Source organism: Toxorhynchites rutilus, chromosome 2, assembly GCF_029784135.1.
Source record: "Toxorhynchites rutilus septentrionalis strain SRP chromosome 2, ASM2978413v1, whole genome shotgun sequence".
NCBI lineage: Eukaryota > Metazoa > Arthropoda > Insecta > Diptera > Culicidae > Toxorhynchites > Toxorhynchites rutilus.
The window spans coordinates 158702260-158728935 of record NC_073745.1 but is presented as its reverse complement, the minus strand read 5'-3'; the positions used below and the strand labels follow the sequence as shown (position 1 = coordinate 158728935).

The following is a 26676-nucleotide window of genomic DNA, read 5'->3' as shown; positions in this document are numbered from 1 at the left end:
CTATCCATGTAACACTGTGACCAAATACATTTGGTTTTGTGATTTTTCAATCAATCGCAATTAACAGGATAGCTTCTGAAGATTATTCTTCCCCATCAGTAGGATATTTCCGTATCCAATATTGTATGCGCCCGCAATCGATTATTGCTCAGTCGCCGAAAGTTCCGAGCTCAGAGAGTTCATTCTCCTCTAGTTTGCCTTCCAAATTGCCATCGTAAACCACGCCTTCTCTCGATTCAATCACGCACAAAAAGCATACTTAAGCGATATTCTGGTGGTGAGACGCATTCATTTTTCGCGAGGACATCAACAAGACAACATCGTTGCTGAGGATGCTGGACGGCGAAGGATCGAGATCTGCCCTGAAACATAAGCAGTTTGTTTGAAACTGTGAGGGAGCACAGAGAAGCCGATCCTTCAGGAGAAGAGAAGGTGACCATCGAAGCAACCGCTACACACACATATACACGCACGGAATTCTTTCCGTTTGGATGCCATTCAGCATCGAGAAAGATCCGGAAAATAATCTGCCAGTTCCTCTGGGAATTTAAAAATACATTCATGTGAAAGAGTTTATTTGAATGTTTTCTATCCATGTAACACTGTGACCAAATATGTTTCAATCAAGTGCTATTAACAGGTGGTTATCGAATTAGCATTAACCACTGGTGGGCTTACAGTATCGAGGAAAATGTGGAAATATCTAATCGTTACTGAAAATAATCTGCCAGTTCCTCTGGGAATTTAAAAATACATTCATGTGAAAGAGTTTATTTGAATGTTTTCTATCCACTGTGACCAAATACATTTGGTTTTGTGATTTTTCAATCAATCGCAATTAACAGGATAGCTTCTGAAGATTATTCTTCCCCATCAGTAGCATATTTTCGTATCCAATATTGGATGCATAAAACCTTGTACCTCCAACGTAACGCTCTCGTTTTCGAAGTCCCCCAAATATTCATTTATTCATTCATTCAGAATGGATTCAGATTCAGCTTCAAACAAAGAATCACTGAATCAACGATAGTCCTACGTCACCATTGCGGTTATACCATAGATATAACCCACTTTCTGTTTTTTCAACAGAACGAATTTATTTAAGTTGTTCAATGACTGATGGCGTAACGCCCGCTTCATTGAACATCTATCTACAAATACACAAGTAACATCAACTCATCTAAAGCAGGGAGCATCTCCGACGGCTTCCATTTTTGAATGAGCACAATGAGTTATCGAAATTCTTCAAATCACATTTGCTCGGATTACAAAATGACAATCACGCTATTGCCATCAACCCTGATAAAACATCAGCTGGAGAGTACGTGTGAAGATCCAAAGCACAAGCGCTGCTGGGATCATGATAGCACGGTGACACGAGAAATTTAATGCGAAGAAAAAACAATAATCTGGAATTCATCGTTGACACACACCGTTCATACGACCCTCGCTATGTTCTTCTTCAATGGCACTAACGTTCCCAAGTTGTGCCTTCTCAACGTAGTACTACTTGCGCCATTTGTATTAGTAAATAGTTGAGATTTCTATGACGAACAATAAGCCTTGAATGTATTCTGGAGTGGCAAGCTCAAGAATACGCATGACTACAGTGAAAGTCAGAAGGGTTTCTTTAACGAAAAATCTCTTGCATAAACATTAAACCAACGAGACCCCGTCACAGATACTTAATTCATTATGAACATCATTTCTCATTTTGATTTAATATTTATGAACATGCGACGAAACAAACAGAGGGCGCGCTCGAAGGATTTTTATGTTTATCATATGGTGATTTGACATGGTCAAGAAACGCCAGTTCAAGATATCGTAAGCTGTGCCAACAATTTATTTACGACATATACGTGAAGGTAGAGATTGAACGACTGCAATTCTTACTACACAATCAACAAAAGCGGTGCGAGGAATAATACATTCACTTGCGAGACACTATCATGAGCAACGCCGACACAGCTTTAGTTATAGTCAGGCCAAGGCGCGTAGAAGTATATCCTAAGGTGGGCCAACTTGCTAAAACCACTCTTCAGCCATCTTGGAAGTCTACTGTGTTTTATTTGTAAACAAAACACAATACGCTTGTGTCCAAGCTCGCTCGTGATCAGTCTGTCTCTTTCACGCTTCAAGGAAATAATTCCCCTTCTGCTTTCTTCCGTACTGTTTTCATATACTGCTCCCCTAACCAACTTAGTGACGAAACGGCCTCACCTAGTACCATATACCCGCCTTGAGTCAGGCCAAAGCGCAATGCATTGTCATGACATTGCGCGTGTGTTAAAACACAAAATGAAGTTCGATCGTATTCGTCGTATCGTTAAGAGATCAAACATGTCAGTTACGTTAATGAAATACACCAAGAAACATCATATAACCTTTCGTTCAAATCATTCAACTCGTTTTTTTATCGGTCACATTCGATTTATTTTAAAGATCGTTAAAATATTCAAACACACTTACAATACATTAGTGTGTTTTATTCAACGCCCAAAATAATCTCTAGAAATAATTTATTTGGCAGAACAACGTTTGCCTGGTCAGCTAGTATATAAATATAAGTCAGAGGTATTCGTGTTGACGGCGGAATGGTGTCGACATCTGAATACGACATTAGTTTGTATGAGGCCAACTATTCTCTATCAGATTAGTGGGCCCTAAGACAGTTTTAAATTACTATAATTTGTATGAATTTTTTTATTGGCGTTATTTACCTACTAGAAGTACGATGTTCTGACCCTAATTTAAACTAATTTTTATGAATTTTCAGATAGTCTCACCAAAACTTACCATTATAATATAAAATTATCTCTAGACCAAGATGCTGAACTATAGGTGTTTCGTTCTTGACACTTTCAGGACATGACGTGAGACGAGTAGCGAGACGTAACTTTCAGAATTATTTACTTTTTGTTTGGGTGTGTGGTTATGATTTCAATGTCAACTCGCTAAGGTAAATAATTGAAGGAAAAAATAAGCAAATATATATTCGTGGAATATGGTGCACAACCTCCTTTTGCCCTAGCCAATTACTTGTAACGGCCCTTTCCGGATCTCCTTCCCGGTATATGCACAGCATTCTCCTCCTCCCTGAGCGAAATCAGTGGAGCCACAATCAGCGTTATTTTTTGTCACCATCGCCGTAAGCTGATAGTACTCTTTTTCCCGCCGATGGGAGCCAAACAGAAGTACATTTTGTTTGGAAAGAAAGGCGAAAAGATATACTAAAACATCCTTCTGCACTGTTATGATTCGACAATAAAGCGCGAGCAGTTATTTTGCCAACGAATGCATTTGTCACCAAAAGATACGACTTGTTTTGTAAACAAATTTGTTTTTTCACGAGCAATGGCCGAACAGCAATTTTGACATTGCGGTCCACCTATAGTACAACGCCTTGCTCTAGACCAAGGCGCCTAGAAGTATATCCTAAGGTGGGCCAACTTGCTAAAACCACTCTTCAGACATCTTGGAAGTCTACTGTGTTTTGTTTGTAAACAAAACACAATACGCTAGTGCCGAAGCTCGCTCGTGATCAGTCTGTCTTTTTCACGCTACAAGCAAATAATTCCCCTTCTGCTTTCTTCCGTAGTGTTTTCATATACCGCTCCCCTAACCAACTTAGTGACGAAACGGCCTCACCTAGTACCATAGACCCGTCTTGCTCTAGACCAAGCAAACCATTTGTCATGACAATGTCATGCGAAAATGCGAAAACAGAATAGAAACTGAGAGATTTTTTATTGATTCTGTTTTCGCATTTTCGCATGACATTGTCATGACAAATGGTTTGCTTGCTCTAGACACAATTTTTGTATGATATTTTTTCACTACTTGCAAGCAAAAGTGATTTTCATTTAAACAGAGTACTAATTTGGTTTGGGGAAACCAATTTTCATTCATAATTTTTATTTTAAAAGCGTGTTCATTTCTTCTGCAAACCCATATTTTCATGCCTACTCCCCCATTTCGCAATACGAAGCTTAATGCCGTCAACGCGAATATTTGTGCAAATCGGTTGTGTGACTTATGCGCCACGCTGTACAACCCGATTATTTATTTTCTTTCTTCTATTAGACATGGACGCATGAACAAGATTTCCTCATCTTGGAGATGAAGCTCCTCCAATGAATACTCAAAAATAAAGGGTGTGTCACATCAAATTGCATCACGGAAAAAACGCTGTAGAAATTCGCCCAGTAGACCGATCCTTTTGAAAATTTTAGACAGTAAAATAAAAACTATTAAACAACTTTTGGCATTTTCTTTTTATTCATACTTCGAGCCCAAGCCCGTATGCTCGCACCTTCCTCTTTACCCCGTCCATAAGTTTCTGTACAACGTCAGGTTGTAGTTTTTTTTAACAGAAATCCATTTTCTCTTGAAGTCCGCCTCCGATTTGACAACTTTTGAGTTCTTCCGGAGGGCCTGCTTCATAATCGCGCAATATTTCTCTATTGGGCGAAGCTCCGGCGCGTTGGGCAGGTTCATCCTTTGGCACGAAGGTGACCCCGTTGGCTTCGTACCACTCCAACACGTCCTTTGAATAGTGGCACGAAGCGAGATCCGACCAGAAGATGGTCGGGCCCTCATGCTGCTTCAATAGTGGTAGTAAGCGCTTCTGTAGGCACTCCTTAAGGTAAACCTGCCCGTTTACCGTGCCGGTCATCACGAAGGGGGCGCTCCGCTTTCCGCAAGAGCAGATAGCTTGCCACACCATGTACTTTTTGGCAAACTTGGATAGTTTCTGATTGCGAATCTCCTCCGGAACGCTGAATTTGTCCTCTGCGGAGAAGAACAACAGGCCCGGCAGCTGACGAAAGTCCGCTTTGACGTAGGTTTCGTCATCCATTACCAGGCAATGCGGCTTCATCAGCATTTCGGTGTACAGCTTCCGGGCTCGCGTCTTCCCCACCATGTTTTGCCTTTCGTCGCGGTTAGGAGCCTTCTGAACCTTGTATGTACGCAGGACCTCCCGCTGCTTGGTCCGCTGGACAAATGAACTTGACAAATTCAGCTTATTGGCGACATTCCGGACCGAACTTCTCGGATCACGTCTAAACTGCTTAACTACGCGCTTGTGATCTTTTTCACTGACGGAGCATCCATTTTTACCGTTCTTCACCTTCCGGTCGATGGTTAGGTTCTCGAAGTATCGTTTTAGTACTCTGCTGACCGTGGATTGGACGATTCCCAGCATCTTACCGATGTCCCGATGTGACAACTCCGAATTCTCGAAATGAGTGCACAGGATTAATTCACGACGCTCTTTTTCGTTCGACGACATTTTTCCAAATTTACGAAAAATTGACAGTGAAGCATGGCCAACGTGATCTATACACTCTTATCTGATTATAAGCGAAAGCTGATGATATAATTCCTAAAAATTAAATTTCTACAGCGTTTTTTCCGTGATGCAATTTGATGTGACACACCCTTTAATCCTTACACCATGTAATATGTGATGTGGTGTCTGGTCAAGTGCATTCAGCGCTACTTCTAGAATTCATGTCGTTCGGTGGAGTTGATTTTAGCGACTATAACAAACAAACGAAACACATTCTGATCCAATTAAGTTATGACGAATTAGATCACGAAAGTATGAATTGAACCATAAGTGTGAAGTCTGACTCAGACAACTCGTTTGCTCCTCTCTACGCAGTCCTGAGCTTCCTATGACCGAACAACTCGAAACACATAATCGTTGTACTAATTGTTTGTTCCGTTCGTTTGGTCCTTCAAAACGAAACACGTAACAATTTGAATATTTACATAATATGAATGAGAAGCGTGCTTTCGCACCAAAACTAGTTATTCAGGTCTGTCTTCCATCGTTTGTTCATTGGAGAACAATGCCATTGATGTAATACATCAATTCCTTTTTTATAATAGGAATTATTATTCATCATATAAAAATGTTTAACGTACCGTCAATGGGGGTGAGATTGGGTCATAAACGGAGAAAGTTACTATTACCAATATCTTGATAAATATTACGAATATTTTCAAAAGCTGTGAGCCGTTTAATAAGATACATATTCTCACTATTTCCAATGCATAATAGTTAGTTGTAGTACAAATAATTATTATTTAACAATTCATCAGGTGTAGATAGGCACAACATCCCAAAAAATCTTATGCCCAAGATTATACAGGACTACTATAATGTTAAATATTGGATAGAATGATTCGGTACTTTCGTATTAGCGTCACTGGAGCCGAAATACAATAGATAGCATTTTTATTGTTCGCACTGGCATTCAAATATTATTTGTATTGTTTTTGCCTTGTTGTATGCAGTGTTTTGTCATTTTCTAGTGCCACGAAAATGCGTATTTAGGATTTGGGGTATTTAAGTATAAACGCCACCGGAGCGCAATTTTCATTATGAATTCGTTTCTCTTAATCAAATTTATTCTGAGGTCAACGAGGACGTAGTCTCCATCAATCAAGGATAAAAAACAGAGGCGGCTCTAAGCCGCCGAGTTGACGCAATCCGAGTCGACCGCCGACCCGCCATCGGAAGCGGCGGCCTTTCACAAACAAACCTGTGTTCCATCGATTACCTGGTTAGTTTGAAACATAAGAGACGATCCTTTAGTTAGGTCCGGACGGCATACGTTTGCCCGGTTATGTTTTGCTTTGAAATATATCATTTATATTTCAGTCGAGTCAACGGCCCTCTCGGATTGCGTCACCTCGGCGGCTTAGGGCCGCCTCTGTTCCTTATCCTCGATTGATGGAGACTACGACCCCATTACGTTGCTTTCAGAGTAAATTTCATTACGAAAAAAAAACATAATGAAAATTGCGCTCCTGTGGCGTTCATACCTTAATACCGCAAATCATAAAATCGCTTTTTCGTAACAATAAAAAATGACAAAACACTACACACAACAAGGCAGTAATAATACAAAAGATATCTGAGTGCCAGTGTGTACAATAAAGTTGCTATCTATTGTATTTCGGCTCCGGTGACGCTAATACGAAAGTACCAATGATTCTTTTGGGTCTTGCCCAGCTGTATGACACCCGCCATGTTTTTGGTGCCAACATCTCAAACGTCAAAAGTATTTATTTTCTTTAAACAGCGATCCGCGTTGGCGGCATTGTGCTTCGATTACTAGTTTAGGGGAGCGTCAACGAATAGCAGATTTTCAGTCGGAATGAACGTTTTCAAAATTAAAATTATGTATGAAAATTAGCTTTTCCATATCAAATTAGTATTCTATTTGAATTAAAAACATTTTTGTTTGCAGTTGGTGAAAAAGTCTCATACGAAAATTGTTTATGAAGACAATTTTATATTATAATTAAAAAGTTCAGCAACAATTTTGGAATTGTATAGCCATATGGTTGAATGAAAGTCAGAAATACGTGTTTCAAGTAATTAAATAACATGATGTGAAAATTTTCATCCAAATTTTAAAATTTAAAAACCGGCTTCGTGTCTTCTAATCTGATAGAGATTACACTAACGAGTTTGGGACACAAATTATGGCCCTAATGTGAAGTCGCCACCAGACGTCGACACTATCGCGAATTACCAATGTACCCAGGGGTTAGACATCAATTGAATATAGGCTACCCAAAATCAAAATCAATATGGCGTCATTTGTTTATCAACATATCATTTACGAGGATTGAAATCTAAAAATGCGCTGCTTTATTCTAACTGCATGAGCGATTTTCATATTCCGGTTTCACATGGAGGTGTTCACATTTAACATGGAGTTTAAAGTTAGCCACTATTCGACTATATAACCGCACCGAGTTGTAATCCGCGTTGACGGCATTGAGTTTGACATTTCAAATTAGGGTTGTGAAACGTAAACAAACGCAGTGAGAAAAACTATAATTTTTGTTCAAAGTTATCTTGAGATTCTATAGCTTTCTGCAAAAATGGTGAGTAAGAAAATATCATATACCATATGCATAATCTTTTTTCACCATTCGTGCAAATCGTACTTGTATTGTTCGTCCATAATTAATATTCAAAAACTAGTATGATATGCGAATTGGAATTTCATCTCTCGTTTCGAATCAAAATTATGAATGAAAATCGATGTTTCGAGGTTTCTTCCTGAATCTGTGGTAAAAATCTTTAGTTACTTTAGTGCGATTTGAACAAAAAATAGTTCCGGAATATTTCTAATGCAATGAAAAGCTAATGAAAACCTTTAATATTTCTTTCTTAAACAGGCATCCAATGCGATAAACTCTTCGATGATGGCGGTAAATTTGCAGCTTGCCGATATTTTTCAATACGTCGGAGGAGGAAGCAGGTTGATAGTCGAAGGTGAACGGGTGTTTCAAGCTAACCACTTGCTTCTTGTCGGAGTTCAAACCGTGCACGAGGACGGCTTTACCATATTTGCGACTTGTTTGAAGTCATCATCACCTAGAGCTGATCCACACAAAATTTCCATCCGCACCAGACCTTCCTTTGAAAAGTGGTCTTTTCAGTGTTCGTGCAAAGCTGGAATGGGAAAATGCAAACACATAATGGCCGTTTAGAAACATCTTCTAATGTGTTTTTTGTGATTTTCTTGAATACAAATGGCAAAAATCAATTTTTCTATTTTTAGGTTCCCTTCAGTTCCATTGCTTACAGTAACAGATTTGCAACAAAAGTGGGGTAAAATTGCAGAAAAAGTTGCTGACGATATGTACAAGACAACATCATTGACCGCATTCTGCAAAAAAATGACGAATACAAAAGATACGACTGAAGCTGCCTCGCCGGCGGGTTTGACTCACGATGAGGGTACCAACATTCTTCAGCTTTTCGTGAAAGGTTTGCTTCCAATTTATTGATCGATTTTTTAAAATAAAATTTTAATTATTAATTATTAGGATTCCCTGAAAGCGGTCTGGCATACGAAAAGAAAGGACGAGAAATGAAAAATATTGATGAATCTGATGTTCAAAAATGATGAATCTGATGTTCTGAATACACTTCTCGATATAGATGTGCAAAGTCATTCTACAGAATCCATTGATTCGTTAATTTCTATTGAAGAAAATATGACTTGCAGTCTACTTAAATCCTTCCTGAGAAGATCGTTTCATCCTGATAACTTCACGATGATCGATCGTGAAATAATGGAATTTATAGGTCCGTTAGAAAAGGATCTGCAACTTCATTTCGAAATTAATGTGAAAGTATCGGAATACGAGTCTTTGAAAATATGTACAAGAACTATAGAACAAAGAGTATCATCGCAATGGAAAAAAGAACGAAGCCGGCGCATCACTTCATCCAGTGCATACTCTGTGTATACATACTACACAAATCAACCCGACAAGAACAAAAATTGGAAAAGTAAAATCCTGAGTATGGTGACACCGAAACATCTTTCAACACCAGCAATCGTACATGGGATCCGATGCGAATCAAAAGCCATAGCAGCATATGAGCGAGACTACAGAAAAAACGTTTGGAGTTGTGGTTTCGTAATACCCCCACATATTTCATGGCTGGGATGTTCTCCTGACGGAATTGTTATAAACGAAGGGAGAATAATAGAAATTAAGTGTCCAAAAGAAGGGGAAAATAAATCATTGAGTGATTTAATTGATTTTCTTCCCTATTTTACAAGATTAAATGTTTTGAAAAAAAATCATCAATATTACGCACAGTTGCAACTAACTATGTTCATAACAAAATGTAGAGTAGCAGATTTTATAATCTATTCAGAATATGATGATAAATGCTATGTTCAGAAAGTTCAATTCGATCCAGATTATGTTAGAACGATGGTAGCAGTGCTGAAGGAGGTTTATTTTAATGTTTTTTTGAAATATCTATATTCGTCTGTTTAATATATGTATTCTAAAGTATTATTAATAAAAAAATTCTAATTCTAAAATCGTTCGTTTGACAGAATTGGCTTCGAAATATTGACAATTCCACAGGCAATGTATATTAAATCATCCAATATAGGAAGAAAACGTGTATCGATTTTGTTGTTGAATATTTCGAAAAATTTTATGCGTTGTATAGCTCGTTCCACATGTACTCTTGACGCGGCTATAGAAACATTTACACGAGCATCCATTGTACTCAGCTGATATCGAGGAGCCGTTAGAAATGGTGGTCGCACAAACTTCACTCCGAGGGCTTTACATTCAGTATCTATGCTGAAACCTTTATCGGTCATCACTGCTTCACCAATTTTAAATTTTTCGAGCAATTTTTCCGCAGTAACTATTTGCTTATCCGAAGCCTTCCCGCCATATCCATGACTTATATAGCATATTGTTCCTCCTGGAGTAACTGCAATCAAGTACTTCGCAGTCTCACGTCCTTTATAATGCGAATATGCGTTGATCCTGCAGTGGAGACATTTTGGTTTTTTAATTGGCATTTCAGTGCAATCGAGTACAGCGATAACGTCAGTATAATATGGTCGGAAATAGTGTGGCATATTGCGATTAACTTCTTCTTGTGTTGGCCATGGTACTAATGGAGTGCACATCATCTTCAACAATGGAACTGTCCGGTAAAACACCTGAGAAATAGTCTGGTAATGTAAGATAAACAGAGCACTCATGCAAGAGAACGATATATTCGTTTTCATTTTCACAAACACTACAAGCACTTCCTCTTCTACAGGAACGGTAGAGTGCGATCGCTTCTTATACGCGGCCAACGAACATAAGCCCTCAACGATGGTATCCAACATTTTGAGGAAAGCTAACCCTGTCCAGGAGTTCAACTCCGAATCGGTTAAAGTGGACAGACATAGTTCTACGACGACCGATAAAAAGTTTATCCAAATCAAGCGTGTCCACCTGAACAGCTGCTTCCACAAAGTACGGTGATGTAATAACAGCTGCTTGCACAAAGTCCGGTGATGTAATAACAGCTGCTTGCTCAAAGTCCGGTGCTGTAATAATATCTATTGCGTCCTCAGTATCATCACAGATCGACATTTGGCTGTCCTCCATATAATGATTCAGATCTGGTTTAAATTCATTCCGCCTGGCTGCTCGTTCTGCGCGATTTTTAGCTGCTATTTCTCTCAATGTGTTACAAATTGGTTTAGGTAAGTTGATGTCTGGTATGGCTGTTCTTTTTAAAATCATCCGTTCAGTAAGCCTTCTCGCAGCTAGAATAAAATATTAGACATTAGTATTTTAGAATGCAACAGAAAAACACTACTTACTAGGAACAACAAAGTTTGTAATGCTAAAATGTAAGCTGCAAGCTTTCGACGACGGAGATGGCTCATAATTCAGTCGCAATTTTGTCAACCAAACCTTATACCATTTTCTATCCGCCTTCGGGGGAAAGTTGTGGAATGAATATCCTTGGCCATTCCGTGTACGACATCCAGGAACTATACAAACCACTTTACTAGAATGCGGTGTTATAGATTGAATCCCGATATTTTCATCACAAGGCTCGTTGCAAGGTTCACTTTGCTTCCACTCGGCCATTTTCTCCACGAAGCACTGCACTGCAAATGAATTGTATCGTAATGTTTTTCGCTTTATTATTAAAGACAATGAATTGACAGAACTGTTTAATATAACAGCACTTCATTTCTTTTCAAGTTTCATTCATAATTTTATTAAAGAAATTACCCTAAAATCTCAGTCCTCCAGATGCGCCTATTTTTTCTGCCTCCTACAAACGCTGAATGAGGCCAAAATATTCGTTATTCACCGTAATATGCTGTTTGAAAGCTGTTTAAAGATTCCTAAAACCAGCAGACGACACAATCAAAGAATTACAATGAGTAATCACTGTATCAAATTTGTATATTTTCGATGGCGGTTTGTTTATGTTTTGCCCCCTAATGAGAAGCCAGCACCTGCCAACACCAGGAGGCACTACCGTCGCACTGTCAACGCGAATTGATTGAACCAAAATGTCAGTAAACCGCAGCAATATTGGGTACACTGGCAATATGAGGGATTTGACGTTTTAGTCGTACCCCTGAATTTACCACCATCTGACATATCGTGATGTGGATGATGAACTTTTTCAGCAGAGATAGAGAGAGATAGTGAGATAGGTGGTGACGGTAGATAGAGTGAGATAGCGATAATCGTGCCATACGGCTGGTCTTGCCAGATGAGCCATTGCTGATTTTGAATATAAAACAAGTTTTTCCGTTGGAATTTCAACATTTTCGAATTATTCTCTTATTCACGCTGAGCTCACCCCCACATGTATCAAGCATAAAATTGAACATATACAACAAAGTTGCAATGTACATGCAAAAACACATCAGTACAGTCAAATTAGTAGCAATTCTCCAAATTCAACACTTATTACACTGCCCCTAGACGTGGCTTTATTCGGACCTGGAGGTGGAATTGTAGGCAAATTCTTCGCACGTATAAGGAGAAAAACGTTTCCTTAAGCGGACCTTACACGGTCAACTTTATTGACAATATGATGACATTTGAGATCATAATGACAGCTGAACATGGCCGACGACGCAGAAATCCGGATTTTCTGATTTTCGAGCATCAATATCGTGGCATTTCATATGGATGCATGATGTTGACGTTTTATCTCACGGACTTCCAGACTGAGTTGCCAGATATGCAAGCGCACATTTAATTTTTGTTAGTCTTTTTTGCGATTGCAATTAAAATTTATAAACTACTGAAATTGTAGGATTCATAAATGGAAGCTTTTGGTTTGGAAAACCGATACTTTGAATAGCAAAATACGGTACTTTTCACGATACAAATCAAAACTTCAAAGTAAACTGACAATGTGATGGTGAGAGAGTGGATGAAACTTAACAACGTTTTAGGAATTTTTTAACGTTGAACTCGGTCATTCTTTGCGCTAGTGAGCGGGTTGTGTGTTTCTTCACACTCCGCTATAAAATTTGGAGAATGAGAAGATCTGTTAATTCAAGCTACAGTAGAATCCCGATTATCCGCGGAATAGTCGGGCAAACTCACCGCGATTAACGAAAATCGCGGATGACCCATTAAAGGACAAAAAAACGCAAACACGAAAAGAGATGTTTCAACATAAAAACTATGTTCTATCAATACAGAAATCAATCAACTATCCATCTATAAGGTCGTGTACATCAGTGGCTAAATAATGTAAAAGCCATGACCACAACAAAAGAGCATGGGCCTACCACTCACTAACAAATTCCGGAAAGTCCTATTGATTTACTATGGAACTCGCAGTCACGAATAATCCGCAGGGCGGATCACCCGCTCGCGGATAATCGGGGTTCTACTGTCATAGTCTCATTTATGGAATAAAAACATTTGCTTGCAGATAAAATAACTTGCATATATTTTCGCAAACTAAAATAATCTGGCATCTCTGAAACGGAAAGGAACAGTCTGTATTTGTGAAACGAGTATTATGATGTATTTTTGAGAAGAAAAACCGAATTCTAAAGTGTAAATTATGAATGAAAATTAACTTTTACGAATCAAATTAGTATTCTATGTGAATGCAAATCACTTTTTTTCTGCAAGTGGTGAGAAAATCCCATACAAAAATTATGTCTGAAATTGACGTTATATTATAATAATACATTTTAGTAGGAATATCTGAAAATTCAGGGGAAATAGGTTAAGTTAAAGTTAGGACTACGCGCTTCAACTAATTAAATAATACCAAGTAGATATTTTCATTCAAATTTTACCAATTGAAAATTGCCTTTTAGCCTTCTAATCTGATAGAGAATAGTTTGGATCTCAAATGTCGCCACTAGCCATCGCGGATATTCGTTGTCTCGGGTTGAGGGCGATATTGACCGTGTAAGGTGGAAAAATATTGATTGAGGTTAGATCAGATGTTGAAAGCCTAGCTGTCACGATATTGAAGACACTTATTGTCAATCCGGTTGATCGTGTAAGGTGCCCATTAGCGACAACTTTGCAGAAGCCACATTTTCCAGGATTGTTGAAAGCCTTATGGCGGGTTTACATTATGATGGATGGATATATTCACGTGAAAATAGATGTAAACGGGTGAGAATAAATATGATACACTTATTCGAGGTATATATAACTTGAATAAATTCAGCATATGTAAACGCTTGTGAATTTCTCACTGGTGAGAAATCACTAAAGTTGGATGCAGTTCTACTTCAGGTGAATAAATTCACCGAAAATATGAATACATTCATTATAGAAGTTCACGCTAGTGTAAACGGTTGATGCGATTTCTATAAATCTCATCATATTTCTTCACATGAATATATCACTGGTCTAAACCCACCCTTAAGGACAATCAAAAGAGCAATTTGGGGCATTTATCAGATTACTGTGAAGTCACTACTAAAGAGCATCTCACATGTTCCGAGGTCACCAGAAAAAATGAGGACAGTTTTGGGGAATTCCTCAGATAGAGACGAGAGAAAGATCTCGCAGGAGGATTATCGTGATACTGCTGTTTTACATCCCGAGTACCACATAGACTAGGCAAAGACGCTTATAGCGGCGTCAATTCGCTGTTTCCGGGTTTTTGTAGCTTTTCTTGGAGACTGGCAATGGCCATTTGCTCCTCTCATCATACCCTTGACATTGTTAACCTGAACCAGTGCAAGCTTGGCGACCGCCACGCTAATCACTAGGCCATGGGGATCTCACCTCATGAGCGAGACGAAAATAACTAAAGAAGTTCGATCGTCGGCGGCAGATTTGAGAAAAATCTTCGTATATAAACATTTCCATCGCACTTCTAGGTGGATTGACACTATTTTCGTAACTCAAATAATCATTCAAGACACTTACATGAGGGACTTAGAATGCAAGGGGTGTAAGTGACTTGATCGATTTCTCTTCATCAACTTTTTCTTCAGTTAATAACTCAATTGCTAAAACGTCCCAATTTAAGTTTGCTATAGAATCCGATAGATGAGGTTCTGACTTATCTTCCACATTGTCGAATACAGCTGGGAATGTATTTGCAGCTAAGTTATGACCAAAAGAGAGAGTCGGTGTAGAGAAATCGATCAAATCACTTACACCCCTTTCATTCTAAGCCCCACACATGTTGTCAAATTATCTTGAATTTATCAAGAAATTGACTTCTAAACATAATTTTTAAAAGAAAGTAATATTCACTACTTTGACCCATTGTCACCCCCTCTAAGGAGTGAGATTGGATCTACTTTCATTTAACACGCTAAGCCCCGATTTTTTCTAGCTGTGCTTTCCATTCAGCGCGCATCAAGAGCGTTTGCACAATATCAGTATCGGTCCCAGTTCCCATAGATTCTTATTGTATTGGTAGAAATTGTCAGCAATTCGATTAGAAAGTATTTACATTTCGTAAAACATCCTAAAACAAACCGTATATATTTTTATTTTATTATTTTGTAACCGTCAGTCCCAGTCAGTCAGCACTTTCCTACCGAAAAGCTCAATGTCAGCCCCTAGGGACCGACGCTGGGCTTAACGTGTTAATTGCGCTACACATACAACGTCCCACCACCGTGAAGTCAACGTAAAGGAATGAAATGTAAAATATTCTCCCATGGAAATCGTATGGTAGCATTCACATACCCAATCTCCGGCAACTTTGACGTCTGCAAAATAAGTCCAAGAGTTGACGGGACGGCGACGGTGACGCTGTATGTGTAGCGTACTTTAATCGCAGTCCAGTGAAAAATTAATATTATTCAACAATTCCCTGAACACTCGTAAGTTCATCATTAGAGAACATATCTACGTAATCAGAATTGCGTTTTACTCTAATTTACGATACTTATTCAACAAAAAGTTCGAAAATTTCCTTTTTTGACCCATTCTTATGCCCATCGACTTACTTACTAGCCTGCAGTCCATATACCGACGAAAAACAAAAGTTTGAATAATAAATTCTTTTATTGCAATTGTGTTCTTTATTGTTACATTGAACAGGTCATATGAAAAAACCGGTCACGAGTGTCAATTCCAGTGAAAGTTTGTTGTATATATTCCTCACTGTAATCTCACGCCACCACCCCCAGGACATTCGCCTTGAGATAATACAACCAAACCTGAAAGCAAAAGCATGAAAATGTGTTCACCTGCAATGATAATGGTCATATTCATATACTTTTCTGATTTTCGCAATTGTAGTTCTCAAGAACGCAAGTGTTTCCGAAGGAGATGGGTTTGTCTTTGCTGTCCTTGACACCTCCGCAAACGGGGGTGTAATCGAATGTACAAGATCTGGCACATGCTTTCTTCGCTGGTTTCTCTTTAGCTGGCAATGCCAAAACGACTGCAATCATCAGCAATGCTACAAAAAGAATTATGGCAATATTTATTCCAATTTGCACTAATGTATCGACTTCAGTACCTGCGAGCAAGATGGCTGTGAATCGCATCTTTTCCAAAAGTGATTCCCCGTGTACAATTTAGGACAAGTAATTTGAATACGTCTATGATGAGAGGGAATCAGCGCAAAACTGATTTAAGTCACACAGATTTAACGGAGAAGAGTAGCGTGTACCGTACATGAAGCTGTTTTCGTCAATAAATTGGTTTAAGTGAAAAAGTGAAGTACGCTACTTATAAAAACAATTGTACATTTTTATATCTGCGTTTAAGATAGTATTTCATACAAAAAAAAAATTGTTTGTCCGATTTGGGGTGTTTTTACGCAACTAGTAAATGCAAATCGATTTTTCCGGCTTTAGAATTCACCATTTTTGAATGAAAAGATTCGAACTCTCAAGTAAATGTAGCGTTTATCATTGATTGAGTTTACTGTCATCATATTGAACTATTCACAATTTAGGCTTTCTACAAAATATTGCCCAAGAACATTCTAAAAGTGTTCACTTCAACACACACAACATAGAGAAACTTTATTTCTGCTATGCGCGAAGGATACAATAAACAAATGCAGCGTGCAAAGCGGTTGCCATAGAAATCATGTGGACAAAATAACATTAATGAATTGGACAACTCATGATCAAAATTGAGTTCATCAAAATGCGTTAATTTAATGGTTTAGCTATGTAAATCAGATACAAACGGTGTGCAAGAATGATGTTTACTATATTTGTAAATGTTATAACCCAGGAAAGGTCTGAATACGTGCGAAATAATCATCTGGTGATCGATTAAAAGTTAGCTCGAATGAGGGGCGCATTGACACCAATAGATGGTGTTTTTTATAATCCTTTAAAACATGTGATTCCGTAAAAATATACAATAAAACTACTGTAAATCATGAAAAAGACAATTTTATTTATATGTTTTGAAATATTCGAATACCTGATTTGACAAAGGCGTGCTGAATTAGAGCATTCAAAAAAGTGGACAAACCATGATCGTATTTTCGACTGGACAAACCAAAATCATTTACCTTATGTCAGGTCCGGGCGGTTTGCATTTCATTTTCGCATTCGTAAACGAAAGAGCTTTGTCGCAAACGAGCCTGCGCCCGCATCGCATTGAGTTCCCTATGTCCCCGGCCTAACAGAAAAAATTGAAAGAATCCAACTCCCAGACCATATAGTTTTAAAATGAGGTTTCTTTCAGATAGTAGTATAACGGTAAGAAACATCATGACTGCCAGAATAAGGTTTACTACATTCAGTTCATTCAGACTAATATGAGATAATATCTTCATACTGGTACGTATAATTTATTTGGATATCACCTCGAAACATGCAGTAGCGGCTATAAGCTGATCTGCAATCGCCCAGTTGAGCTCATCTCTTTATTACTCAGCCTAGGGATGACGATGGCGCATACTTTTCCACAGCGGAATTGTTACGACGGTATTCACAAGCAATTTGTCCAATTGGCGATGTAGGCTTCTGCAGTAACAGTTTCATTTTTTTTTCACAGATCGTAATACAGCACTCTCTGCTGATTCCACTAAGTTCAAAGTTCGTCTTATGACTAGGTTGACCAAATAGTTCTGGATTTAAAACGGGACACACGAACCAAAAACAAAAAGACATAGTATTGGGTCTGGAACTTTAATCTAGTCTTTCAAGCAGAAAAACACATTTATCTGAATAATAAAATGAATTAATACATCATTGAACGGGATGGTCATCACTAGCCCCTACTTTTTACTATCTTTCTGGAGAGGCGAATGAACTGCGAAGTTTAAAGCCTCCTCAAAACAAAGAACTGAACTGAACTATCTTTCTGGCTATTTACGGAATCCGTCGCGATTGAAACGTTCATCTTCTGAAGTCAATAATAAATCCAGCCAACTTTTGATACTTGGTTTTGTTCTGGAGTTGAGCGTATCCCGTTCAAAGCGTTATGTAACGATCGAAACGAATGGTAATCGGAAGGGGCAAGATCTCAGCTATGAAGCGGGCGAACCAGAATTTCCCATCCGGTATTCTCCAAATAATTCCAAAGTATTCTATTTTTTTAATTTGGGTGGAAACAAACTCAACGATATATTGGGTTAGGGGAAAAAAAAGTCGTATATTGTCAATATATGGCAACACTTAAACATATCTTGTGTTGTACTTATCGCATCGGGTCATACTATACGGCTATTTAAAGACGACAATCTGTGCTACAAACGTTATTTTGACAGTGTTGTGATTGTCCTTTTCAGTCTCAAGTTACAGCGCGTCGAAGATGGAGTCCACCAAGCAAGAAATTCGCCGTATTTTTACCTGCGAGGTAAAACTGCAACGAAGACGGCCGAAAAAATTCGTTTATGGACCCGATACTGTAATGATACCAATGTGGTAGGCCAATCGTCGTGGAAACGGATAAAATCGTTGAAATCATCCAAGTAGACCGGCATGTGAGCACTTGCTCGATTGGCCAGGAAATGGGTATAGACCATAAAACCGTTTGGAACCATTTGCAGAAGATTGCATTCCAAAAAAGCTGGATGTATGGGTGCCACTCGAGTTGACGCAAAAAAATATTTTGGACTGAATCAACGCCTGCGATGCACTGCTGAAACGGAACGAACTCGACCCATTTTTGAAGAAGACTGGTGATGCAAAGTGGATCACGTATGACAACCTAAAGCGAAAAAAGTCGTGGTCGAAGCGCGGTGAGTCGGCCCAAACCATCGCCAAGCCCGGAGTGCTCCGTTATGACGTTCCATCGTTCGAAAACCCCGCTGCTGTTTGACTACTGCATCGACGGTGCTTTGCTTGGTAGGGTTGAAAAAGTTACTGACCTTGGAGTCGTGCTGGATCCAAAATTGACGTTTAACGCTCATTACATCTCAATTATTGCTAAGGCTAACCGACAGCTCGGATTTATCTCGAAGATTGCGAAGGATTTTATTGATCCATACTGCTTGGAGTCAGTATATTGTGCACTAGTACGACCAATTCTCGAAACTGCCTCCGTTGTTAAAATAAAAAAAAAAAAATTGACGGCCAGGAATATTTTACTGTGTGTTTGGTGAGACTGGAAGGGAATCATCCACTGTGAGCTGCTCAACTATGGCCAGACCATCAACTCGGTTCTTCACTGTGAGCAGCTTGACCGTTTGAAGCCGGCGATTGACCAGAAACGGCCAGAAATGATCAAAAGGAATGGTGTTGTTTTCCACCAGGACAACGTTCGGCCTCACAAATCTTTGATGACCCGCCAGAAGCTACGGGAGCTCGGATGGGATGTCCTAATGTACCCACCGTATAGTCCGGACCTGGCTCCAAGTGATTATCATCTCTTCCAGTCCATGCAAAACGCTCTTGGTGATACTAAGTTGGCCTCAAAAGAGGCTTGCGAAAACTGGCTGTCTGAGTTTTTTGTAAATAAGGAGGGGTTTTTATAAGAGGGGGATAATGAAGTTGCCTTCTAAATGGCAACAAGTTTGCTAACAAAACGGCGCATATTTGACTTAAATTGGATAATTTTAAGTATGTTAAATAGAGCGTCAAATTTAGATCAGAAATACGACATTTCTTTTTCCCCAAACCTATATAAACGACGCAGATCTGATCAGCCGTTCTCCTGTGATAATATTTTACACGTTCGTGGGAAAATCCCTCTTTCATATATAAAGAAGATATGCATAGTCATTTTTTTCGAATTTTTCTAATCATCTCAAATATTTTCCAAAGTACTCTATCATTCTAATTTGGAAAACAAACTTAAAAAAATATATTGACCGTGCTGATCTAATCAGCCTTTTACACGTATGTGGGAAAATCCTTCTTTTATATATTAGTCTGTCAAAAAAGTCCTGCGGTATTTCCGCGAGGTGTCGTTGTAAGCGCGTAGTTCTAGTTGTATTCATTGTATCGAGTCATACTATAGCTTGTTGGAAAGGTATTTTTGCGCGCTATAATATAGTCCTTTTTTTTGTTTGTTTTGTTTGGTTAAGTCGTTCGTGAGTTATAGTGTTGCAAATATGGAGCAAAATAAAGAGAAAATCCGACATATTTTACAGTACTACTATGACAAAGGCAAAAATGCATCTCAAGCTGCCAATAAAATTTGTGCAGTCTATGGACCCGATACAGTTTCCATTTCCACCGCATAACGACGGTTTCAACGTTTTCGTTCTGGTGTAGAGGTCTTCGAAGATGCGCCACGCTCCGGAAGGCCTGTCGTCGAAAATTGCGACAAAATCGCTGAATTAGCCGAGAAAGACCGGCATAGTAGCAGCCTTAGCATCGGCCAAGAGCTGGGGATAAGTCATCAAACCGTTATTAACCATTTGAAGAAGCTTGGATTCACAAAGAAGCTCGATGTATGGGTGCCACACACGTTGACGCAAAAAACATCTTCGACCGTATCGACGCATGTGAATCGCTGCTGAATCGCAACAAAATCGACCCGTTTCTGAAGCGGATGGTGACTGGCGATGAAAAGTGGGTCACTTACGACAACGTGAAGCGCAAACAGTCGTGGTCGAAGCCCGCTGGAGCGGCTCAGACGGTGGCCAAGCCCTCATTAACGGCCAGGAAGGTTCTGCTGTGTGTTTGGTGGGATTGTCAAGGAATAATCTATTATGAGCTGCTTCCCTATGGCCAAACGCTCAATTCGGACCTGTCCTGCCAACAACTGGACCGCTTGAAGGTAGCACTTATGAAGAAGAGGCCATCTTTGATGAACAGAGGCCGCATTGTCTTCCATCAGGACAATGCCAGGCCACACACTTCTTTGGTGACGCTCCAGAAGCTCCGGGAGCTCGGATGGGAGGTTCTTTTGCATCCGCCGTATAGTCCGGACCTTGCACTAAGTGACTACCACCTGTTTTTGTCCATGGCGAACGAGCTAGGTAGTCAGAAGTTAGCCACAAAAGAGGCCTGTGAAAATTGGTTATCCGAGTTTTTTGGCAATAAGGAAGCGAGCTTCTATAACAGGGGTATTATGAAGTTGGCATCTCGTTGGGAACAAGTCATCGAACAAAACGGCGCATATTTGACTTAAAACAGATGATTGTAACTAATTTTATGAACAAATGAAAATTAAAAAAAAATACCGCAGGACTTTTTTGACAGCCTAATATAAAGAAGATAATAAAAAGGATTATTTTTCTTTTCATACTGAAAATACGGTACAAATTGATAAAAAGACAATCAAAAAAAGTCGGGAAAACGGTACTGTCCCGTTAAAAGCAGTACGTTTGGTCAGCCTACTTATGACCATGTTGATGGATGTCAGTGATTTATTCCATTTGGGATTGTTTGGGATCCACTTTTTGTCGCCTGTTCCAATTCGCAACATATGTAATACTATTCTGTTTTTTGCTCGGCTAGCATGGATATTGAAACGGTTGCGAATGGCACTTCTAGACAATCCATGTTATACCTATATGATTAACTGTAACTATAGTTGCCGCCAACACAAAAGATTTCGGACTTTCTATTGCCGTTTGTGAAAGATGCTGCATAATATAATTCGTGGATGTTTTCTTGGGAATGATGTTTTTGGGTGCATTTGAGCCGTCACTATTGACTGATATTTCTTCAGCTAGAACTCGATATTTTCGCTGAATGGTGCGAAACAAATAGAATGGTTTTAAATCCGAATTAAAGTGTTCAATCGTATCGTTCACGCGGAAATGATTGCCTGTAACATTTTTGTATAAAATACGCAACATCTCTTTGAACCGTGTTGTGACCTAGATTCTAAGCTAACGTTCCACGATCATATTTCGTATATCATCACCAAGGCATCTAGGATCTTAGGTTTCATTTTTCGAGTCACCAAGCAATTCAAAGACCCTCACTGTATTGAAGCTCTCTATTGTGCGTTCTTCTCTAGAATATGTGTGCATAGTATGGTCTCCCTACTATCAAAATAGTGTCCATCGAATTGAGGCGATCCAGCAAAAATTCGTCCTATTCGCCATACCTAAATTGCCCTGAAGTGATCCTTCGAATCTACCAAGCTATGAGGATCGTTGTAAATTGATCGGACTCGATTTGCTGAGCTTACGTAGAGATGTAGCGAAGCCGACTTTCATATCAGATCCGATTTCCGTGAAAATCGTTTGTACTGATCTTCTTCATTCGATCAATTTTAACATACGCCTCCATAGTCCGCGTTCTCATACATTTCTCTGCCTCCCTCACTCTCGTAACAGTTCGGCTGAAAAAGTTCATAAGGTTGACGTCTAGATGGCGCTTCTTGCAGAAATCTACTTGACTATCACAAAACACCATCTTTCAATACCTGTCAAATTTGACAGCAATCGGTCGATTGGTTCGTGAGTTACAGCATTGAGAGTGAAGCAACTTTTGTTATTGTGAAAAAAAAAATGAAAAAATAACAAGTCAATGAAAACGATGGCAAAAATGTATGAATTGCTTCCGCATCCACCGTATTCTCCAGATCTGGCCCCCAGCGACTATTTTCTGTTCGCAAACCTGAAGAGAATGCTCGTCGGCAAGAAATTTAAGACCGATGATAATAAAATTGAATTTTGCAAAAAAAAATAGTTTTACTGTGTTACCTTATAAACTTTTCAGCCGAACTGTTACAAATTACGGTAATAACAATATTGTAGTATTAAGTATCATTAGGGCACTCTTGTTCAGACCTGTTGATAGTAATGAATAAACAAAATAAATCCCTGTATGTTAATCTCGAAAGAAAAAAAAATTCGCAGGAGGGCTGTGTCCGAGATACGATCACATAGTTGACGTAGGATTCCGTTAGGCTATGTGCTGCATGCTGATTTTGGATATGTTTGGAAAATTATATCGGCAAATTCTTTGATAATGATTTTTATTGTTGGGTATTGTTTGTTCACTCCACCAGTGATACAACCGAGTGATGATGGCAAAAGGATGGTGAATAACACGATAGAAGATGCAGAACATTTCAGAACACACTCATCGATCTACAAATGATCGATTCTTATCCTGATATGCGTTACGAGTGTTGTTGTCTTTTGCGTAGAATTTATGTGAATCTGGATTTCCTACAATGCTGCTGATGGGAACAAAACACCGCAACAGAGTGGATATAGTGGAGATAGTGTGTTTTTCGATAACGTTCTCATAAATTACATATTGACATATTGACTCGCAAAACTTTATATACTTTATTTTGTAATCAGATACAAGCATAAACCCAAATTTGTTGCGAATATAACTTGAAATTACTTTTCTGATATGCTACAGACTTTCTTACAAAATATTGATAGGGGTGAAGCACTGGATTTAATGTTCGCAAAGGGGGGAATCGAGCAAAAGAGGTTGAAAACCACTGATATAGAAGATGATCAAAATTATTTGATTTCAACCTTTTTGACCCGAGGTTCAAGCCGGACCATTTTTGAGTTCTCGAAGTGGAAATAATCAGACTAAAAATAGCGAAGCAAAATAATCGCCAATATCGCGATCAGGTAAAAAAATCAGTTGCTAACAAAATCGACTGTTATGTGAAAATATTGCGAATCACCCCCACGATCCTTTTGTTTGGTGGTTACTCTAAGTAGCATACACTCGCAACTGTCGAAATTTGCTAGAATTTATATTTCAGCATCTTATTGTAGTATTTACTGCGAAAAACTGTTCTCTGAAGCTGGCATGGTGTGCGTAGAAAAGCAAAATCGGTTGTCAGCATCAATCACTGGAAATTCACTATTAGGTTATCATAATTTACCACTGGTTAATTTTGAGTACTGTTATAAAACTAATGTTATGTTATGAGTTGATAATAATTTAATTTTAATAACATTCCTAACATGTCAGTAATCACATTTCATTTTTGATTACGTGAGGATGATGTTTATACGCTATTGATTTAATTTATCTGATGCTAAGAATTTTTTTTCCTAATATCCAGTATCCGGCCGGATCGTGAATCACCGGGTAGTTACGGAATATCCGTTTCATCTCTACTTTGAATAGTCAATTTCGACATCGGCCTCGTCCTTACAGTCACAATGGGAAGGGAAGGAAAGTTAGTATGATATTCACCGCCCGAAGGCCAGAATGGTCGCCTCAACAGCGTGGTTCCCTAGCGATTATCCAGGAAGGGATAGTTGTTAGTAGTAGGGGGAGGTAAGAATCAGGATTCACTGTGATGAGTGATGTGATTTATTCATTTCTTTCTTCGCATAATAACCATGGATAACAGCTATTACACCATCATCACGGCAGTGGAACTTCATACAAATCACTCGTCGAAAAGTGTCTCCTTTTTCACCGCTTGTTTACATCGACGAATATATTTTTTTCCACTATGTTTCGTTGGAGAGTGTATTTATACTGACAGATTTCTACTACGAGGTGTTTAATGAAGGATGAAAGGTGGGAATGTTTATGTTTGTATATGATTTATCGTACGATTTAATTGAATGCATAAAAGATGTCAACAAAACTGGAGTTAAGCACCTTTTTGAATTTGAACAAATATTGATAAGAGATTCCCAGCAATTCTTTATGTTTATTGCGTGATTTGGTTACTGTATAAGTTGTTTGAAACGAAGGTTTAGTGTAATGATTTTATTTTGAGGATTATATTCACAAACATACAAGTATAATTAATATAAATTGCATGTATATGATGCGCCTGCCAGCCCATACATGCAAACGTGGAAGCGATATACATATTTTTTTACGAACGGATTTAAACGATTTGCATACCAATCTAATTGGAAATTTTCTAAGATTTTTTTTGTTTGATATGCTATACATTACAATCCCATAGTCTGTATATGGTTTAAAGTGATGAAAATTCGAAGCATTCCCTTTTTTCCATACATTTGTTCTGTCCATTTGTGTACTTTCCCGAACAGAGCTGTCAATAACGGGTATCTTATGCAGCCGCTAGAACAGAAACAACGAAGGGGGATAGCGGGAAGAGAAAATTTGCGAAGTAAACTTCACCCTTGCATAGCAAGTAAGCGGTCGCTAGTGTATAAGTATTGCATCTCCTCTGAGGAAAATTCTCAGAATCTTTCTGTGCCCGAAACAACAAAGGTCGCTTATTCTGCTCGTTTTGTGTTTAAAGTTTCCCCTCGAGCTGTGAACGCTAGCGAATATTTCACTTGAAGTGCATCTGGCATTGCAATTAACACAACCATCCGAGTCATGGCAAAGAAGGCGAAAAAAGAGAAGAGTGCAAATGATTATAGGTCGCTTCTAAACATGTTTGGTGTTTGGTTTTTTGTGTGTTGCTTGTTTTCGTTGCGCGTTGCGGCGCAAATTGGCCAGATGGCGCGAGATGGTGGAGCGCTCGTGAGACACGACTCGCGCGACGCTGTGGCTGAACCACAGTTTCTCGTGCTGGTCATGCCGGTTGTGGTAGTTGTGTTGGTGAACAATCATATAGCGCCGTGGGTTTAACACTGCATGGCTGTACTGGTCGGGTGATTGTGTTAGTAAATAAATATATCGCGCAACTCTGTGTTAATCAGTCATTGTATGCGAGTGGCATGTTATTTACACCAAACTGCGACTCAATATGCGCTCCACCACGCTACGTTTGTGGCACGTATGAGTCGTGTTGGTAGTCTCGCGTTCGCTTACGAGCGCTATACGCTTCTCAATTTGCGCCTAGCCTAACTGTGTGCATCTGTTGGACGCGTGTTTGATGCTTGTTGAATGACAATGCACTTCTTTTTCTTTCGAATTATAGACACTTGAAACTAAGACAGTTCATTCGTCTTTGATGGCGATGCACGGAAGATGCCTCTCGTTAATATTCAGTGCAATGCGTGCATTGATATAAAGAAACAAATTGCGACATATGACCAATTAGTGTATTGTTCTCGCAAAGGCAAAAAATGATCGTTGCTTCTCGAAATGATTCTACAAAACTACGCAAGCCATTAAACCTTCTCAGGGTCCCGGAACTTTTTACTAAAGAGTTATTTATTAAATTTCGACGTATTCGCAAATAATATTCGAAATGATAAACCATCAAATTTAAAAAGAAAAAAGATTGCGTAGTCCTACGTTCTAAGCGGTCATTCATTGTTAAAATATGAATGAAATTTTTTACTTCATGTTATTGATTACTTGAAACATGTAGTACTGAATATTAATCAACCATTTCTATATAAATTTTGCGATATTTCCACTAAAGTACAATAAACAATCAGAAATGACGTATCCGATTGTAACTCTTTCGTATCATATGTAAGAGCTTCAATTGCCCTAAAATCATATTTCATATTTCAATTGATTAATTCCTATTTGTACAAACATAAATGTTTATAAAAGTTCTATATACATACAAAAATGGTGATTCCCCGGGCCGAACATTTTACTTTAATATTTTCCGCCATTTTTTTTATAGCAGTGATGAACTTATATT

The 26676-nt window shown here is 38.8% G+C and overlaps 3 protein-coding genes across 4 annotated transcripts; 1 reads left to right on the top strand and 2 right to left on the bottom strand.

Moving 5' to 3' along the window:
- The first annotated feature begins 7575 nt into the window (after positions 1–7575).
- On the top strand, positions 7576–9881 carry LOC129770800 (uncharacterized). Of its 2 annotated transcripts, none has more exons than XM_055773889.1 (4): positions 7576–7914; positions 8212–8308; positions 8598–8806; positions 8866–9881. In XM_055773889.1, exon 4 carries the CDS (start codon positions 8923–8925, stop codon positions 9832–9834), a length of 912 nt encoding a protein of 303 aa, XP_055629864.1. In that variant the 5' UTR covers positions 7576–7914; positions 8212–8308; positions 8598–8806; positions 8866–8922; the 3' UTR covers positions 9835–9881. The 2 variants fall into 2 exon arrangements, with proteins under 2 accessions (XP_055629864.1, XP_055629863.1); XM_055773888.1 differs by having other exon boundaries at positions 8212–8540.
- Positions 7798–11825, bottom strand: LOC129770801 (uncharacterized). The gene is made up of 2 exons (XM_055773891.1): positions 11181–11825; positions 7798–11123 (listed from the first exon to the last, which is right to left on the bottom strand). Exons 1-2 carry the CDS (start codon positions 11452–11454, stop codon positions 10678–10680), a joined length of 720 nt encoding a protein of 239 aa, XP_055629866.1. The 5' UTR covers positions 11455–11825; the 3' UTR covers positions 7798–10677.
- A 3996-nt stretch (positions 11826–15821) lies between these two features.
- LOC129769960 (turripeptide Pal9.2-like) lies at positions 15822–16460 on the bottom strand. Its single transcript, XM_055772500.1, has 3 exons — positions 16301–16460; positions 16055–16240; positions 15822–15995 (listed from the first exon to the last, which is right to left on the bottom strand). The coding sequence occupies exons 1-3, from the start codon at positions 16326–16328 to the stop codon at positions 15937–15939; spliced, it is 273 nt and encodes a 90-aa protein (XP_055628475.1). The 5' UTR covers positions 16329–16460; the 3' UTR covers positions 15822–15936.
- Between the last annotated feature and the right edge of the window lie 10216 nt (positions 16461–26676).

What these genes read in the sequence shown, in the direction of transcription:
- LOC129770800 (XM_055773889.1), top strand. Translation starts at nt 8,923, where the DNA reads ATGAATCTGATGTTCAAAAATGATGAATCTGATGTTCTGAATACACTT.
- LOC129770801 (XM_055773891.1), bottom strand. Translation starts at nt 11,454, where the DNA reads ATGGCCGAGTGGAAGCAAAGTGAACCTTGCAACGAGCCTTGTGATGAA. An exon ending in TACAAACTTTGTTGTTCCTA is followed by an intron (nt 11,124 to 11,180) that starts GTAAGTAGTGTT and finishes ATTTTATTCTAG; the next exon opens with CTGCGAGAAGGCTTACTGAA.
- LOC129769960 (XM_055772500.1), bottom strand. Translation starts at nt 16,328, where the DNA reads ATGCGATTCACAGCCATCTTGCTCGCAG. An exon ending in CACAGCCATCTTGCTCGCAG is followed by an intron (nt 16,241 to 16,300) that starts GTACTGAAGTCG and finishes TTCTTTTTGTAG; the next exon opens with CATTGCTGATGATTGCAGTC. An exon ending in CAATTGCGAAAATCAGAAAA is followed by an intron (nt 15,996 to 16,054) that starts GTATATGAATAT and finishes TTTTGCTTTCAG; the next exon opens with GTTTGGTTGTATTATCTCAA.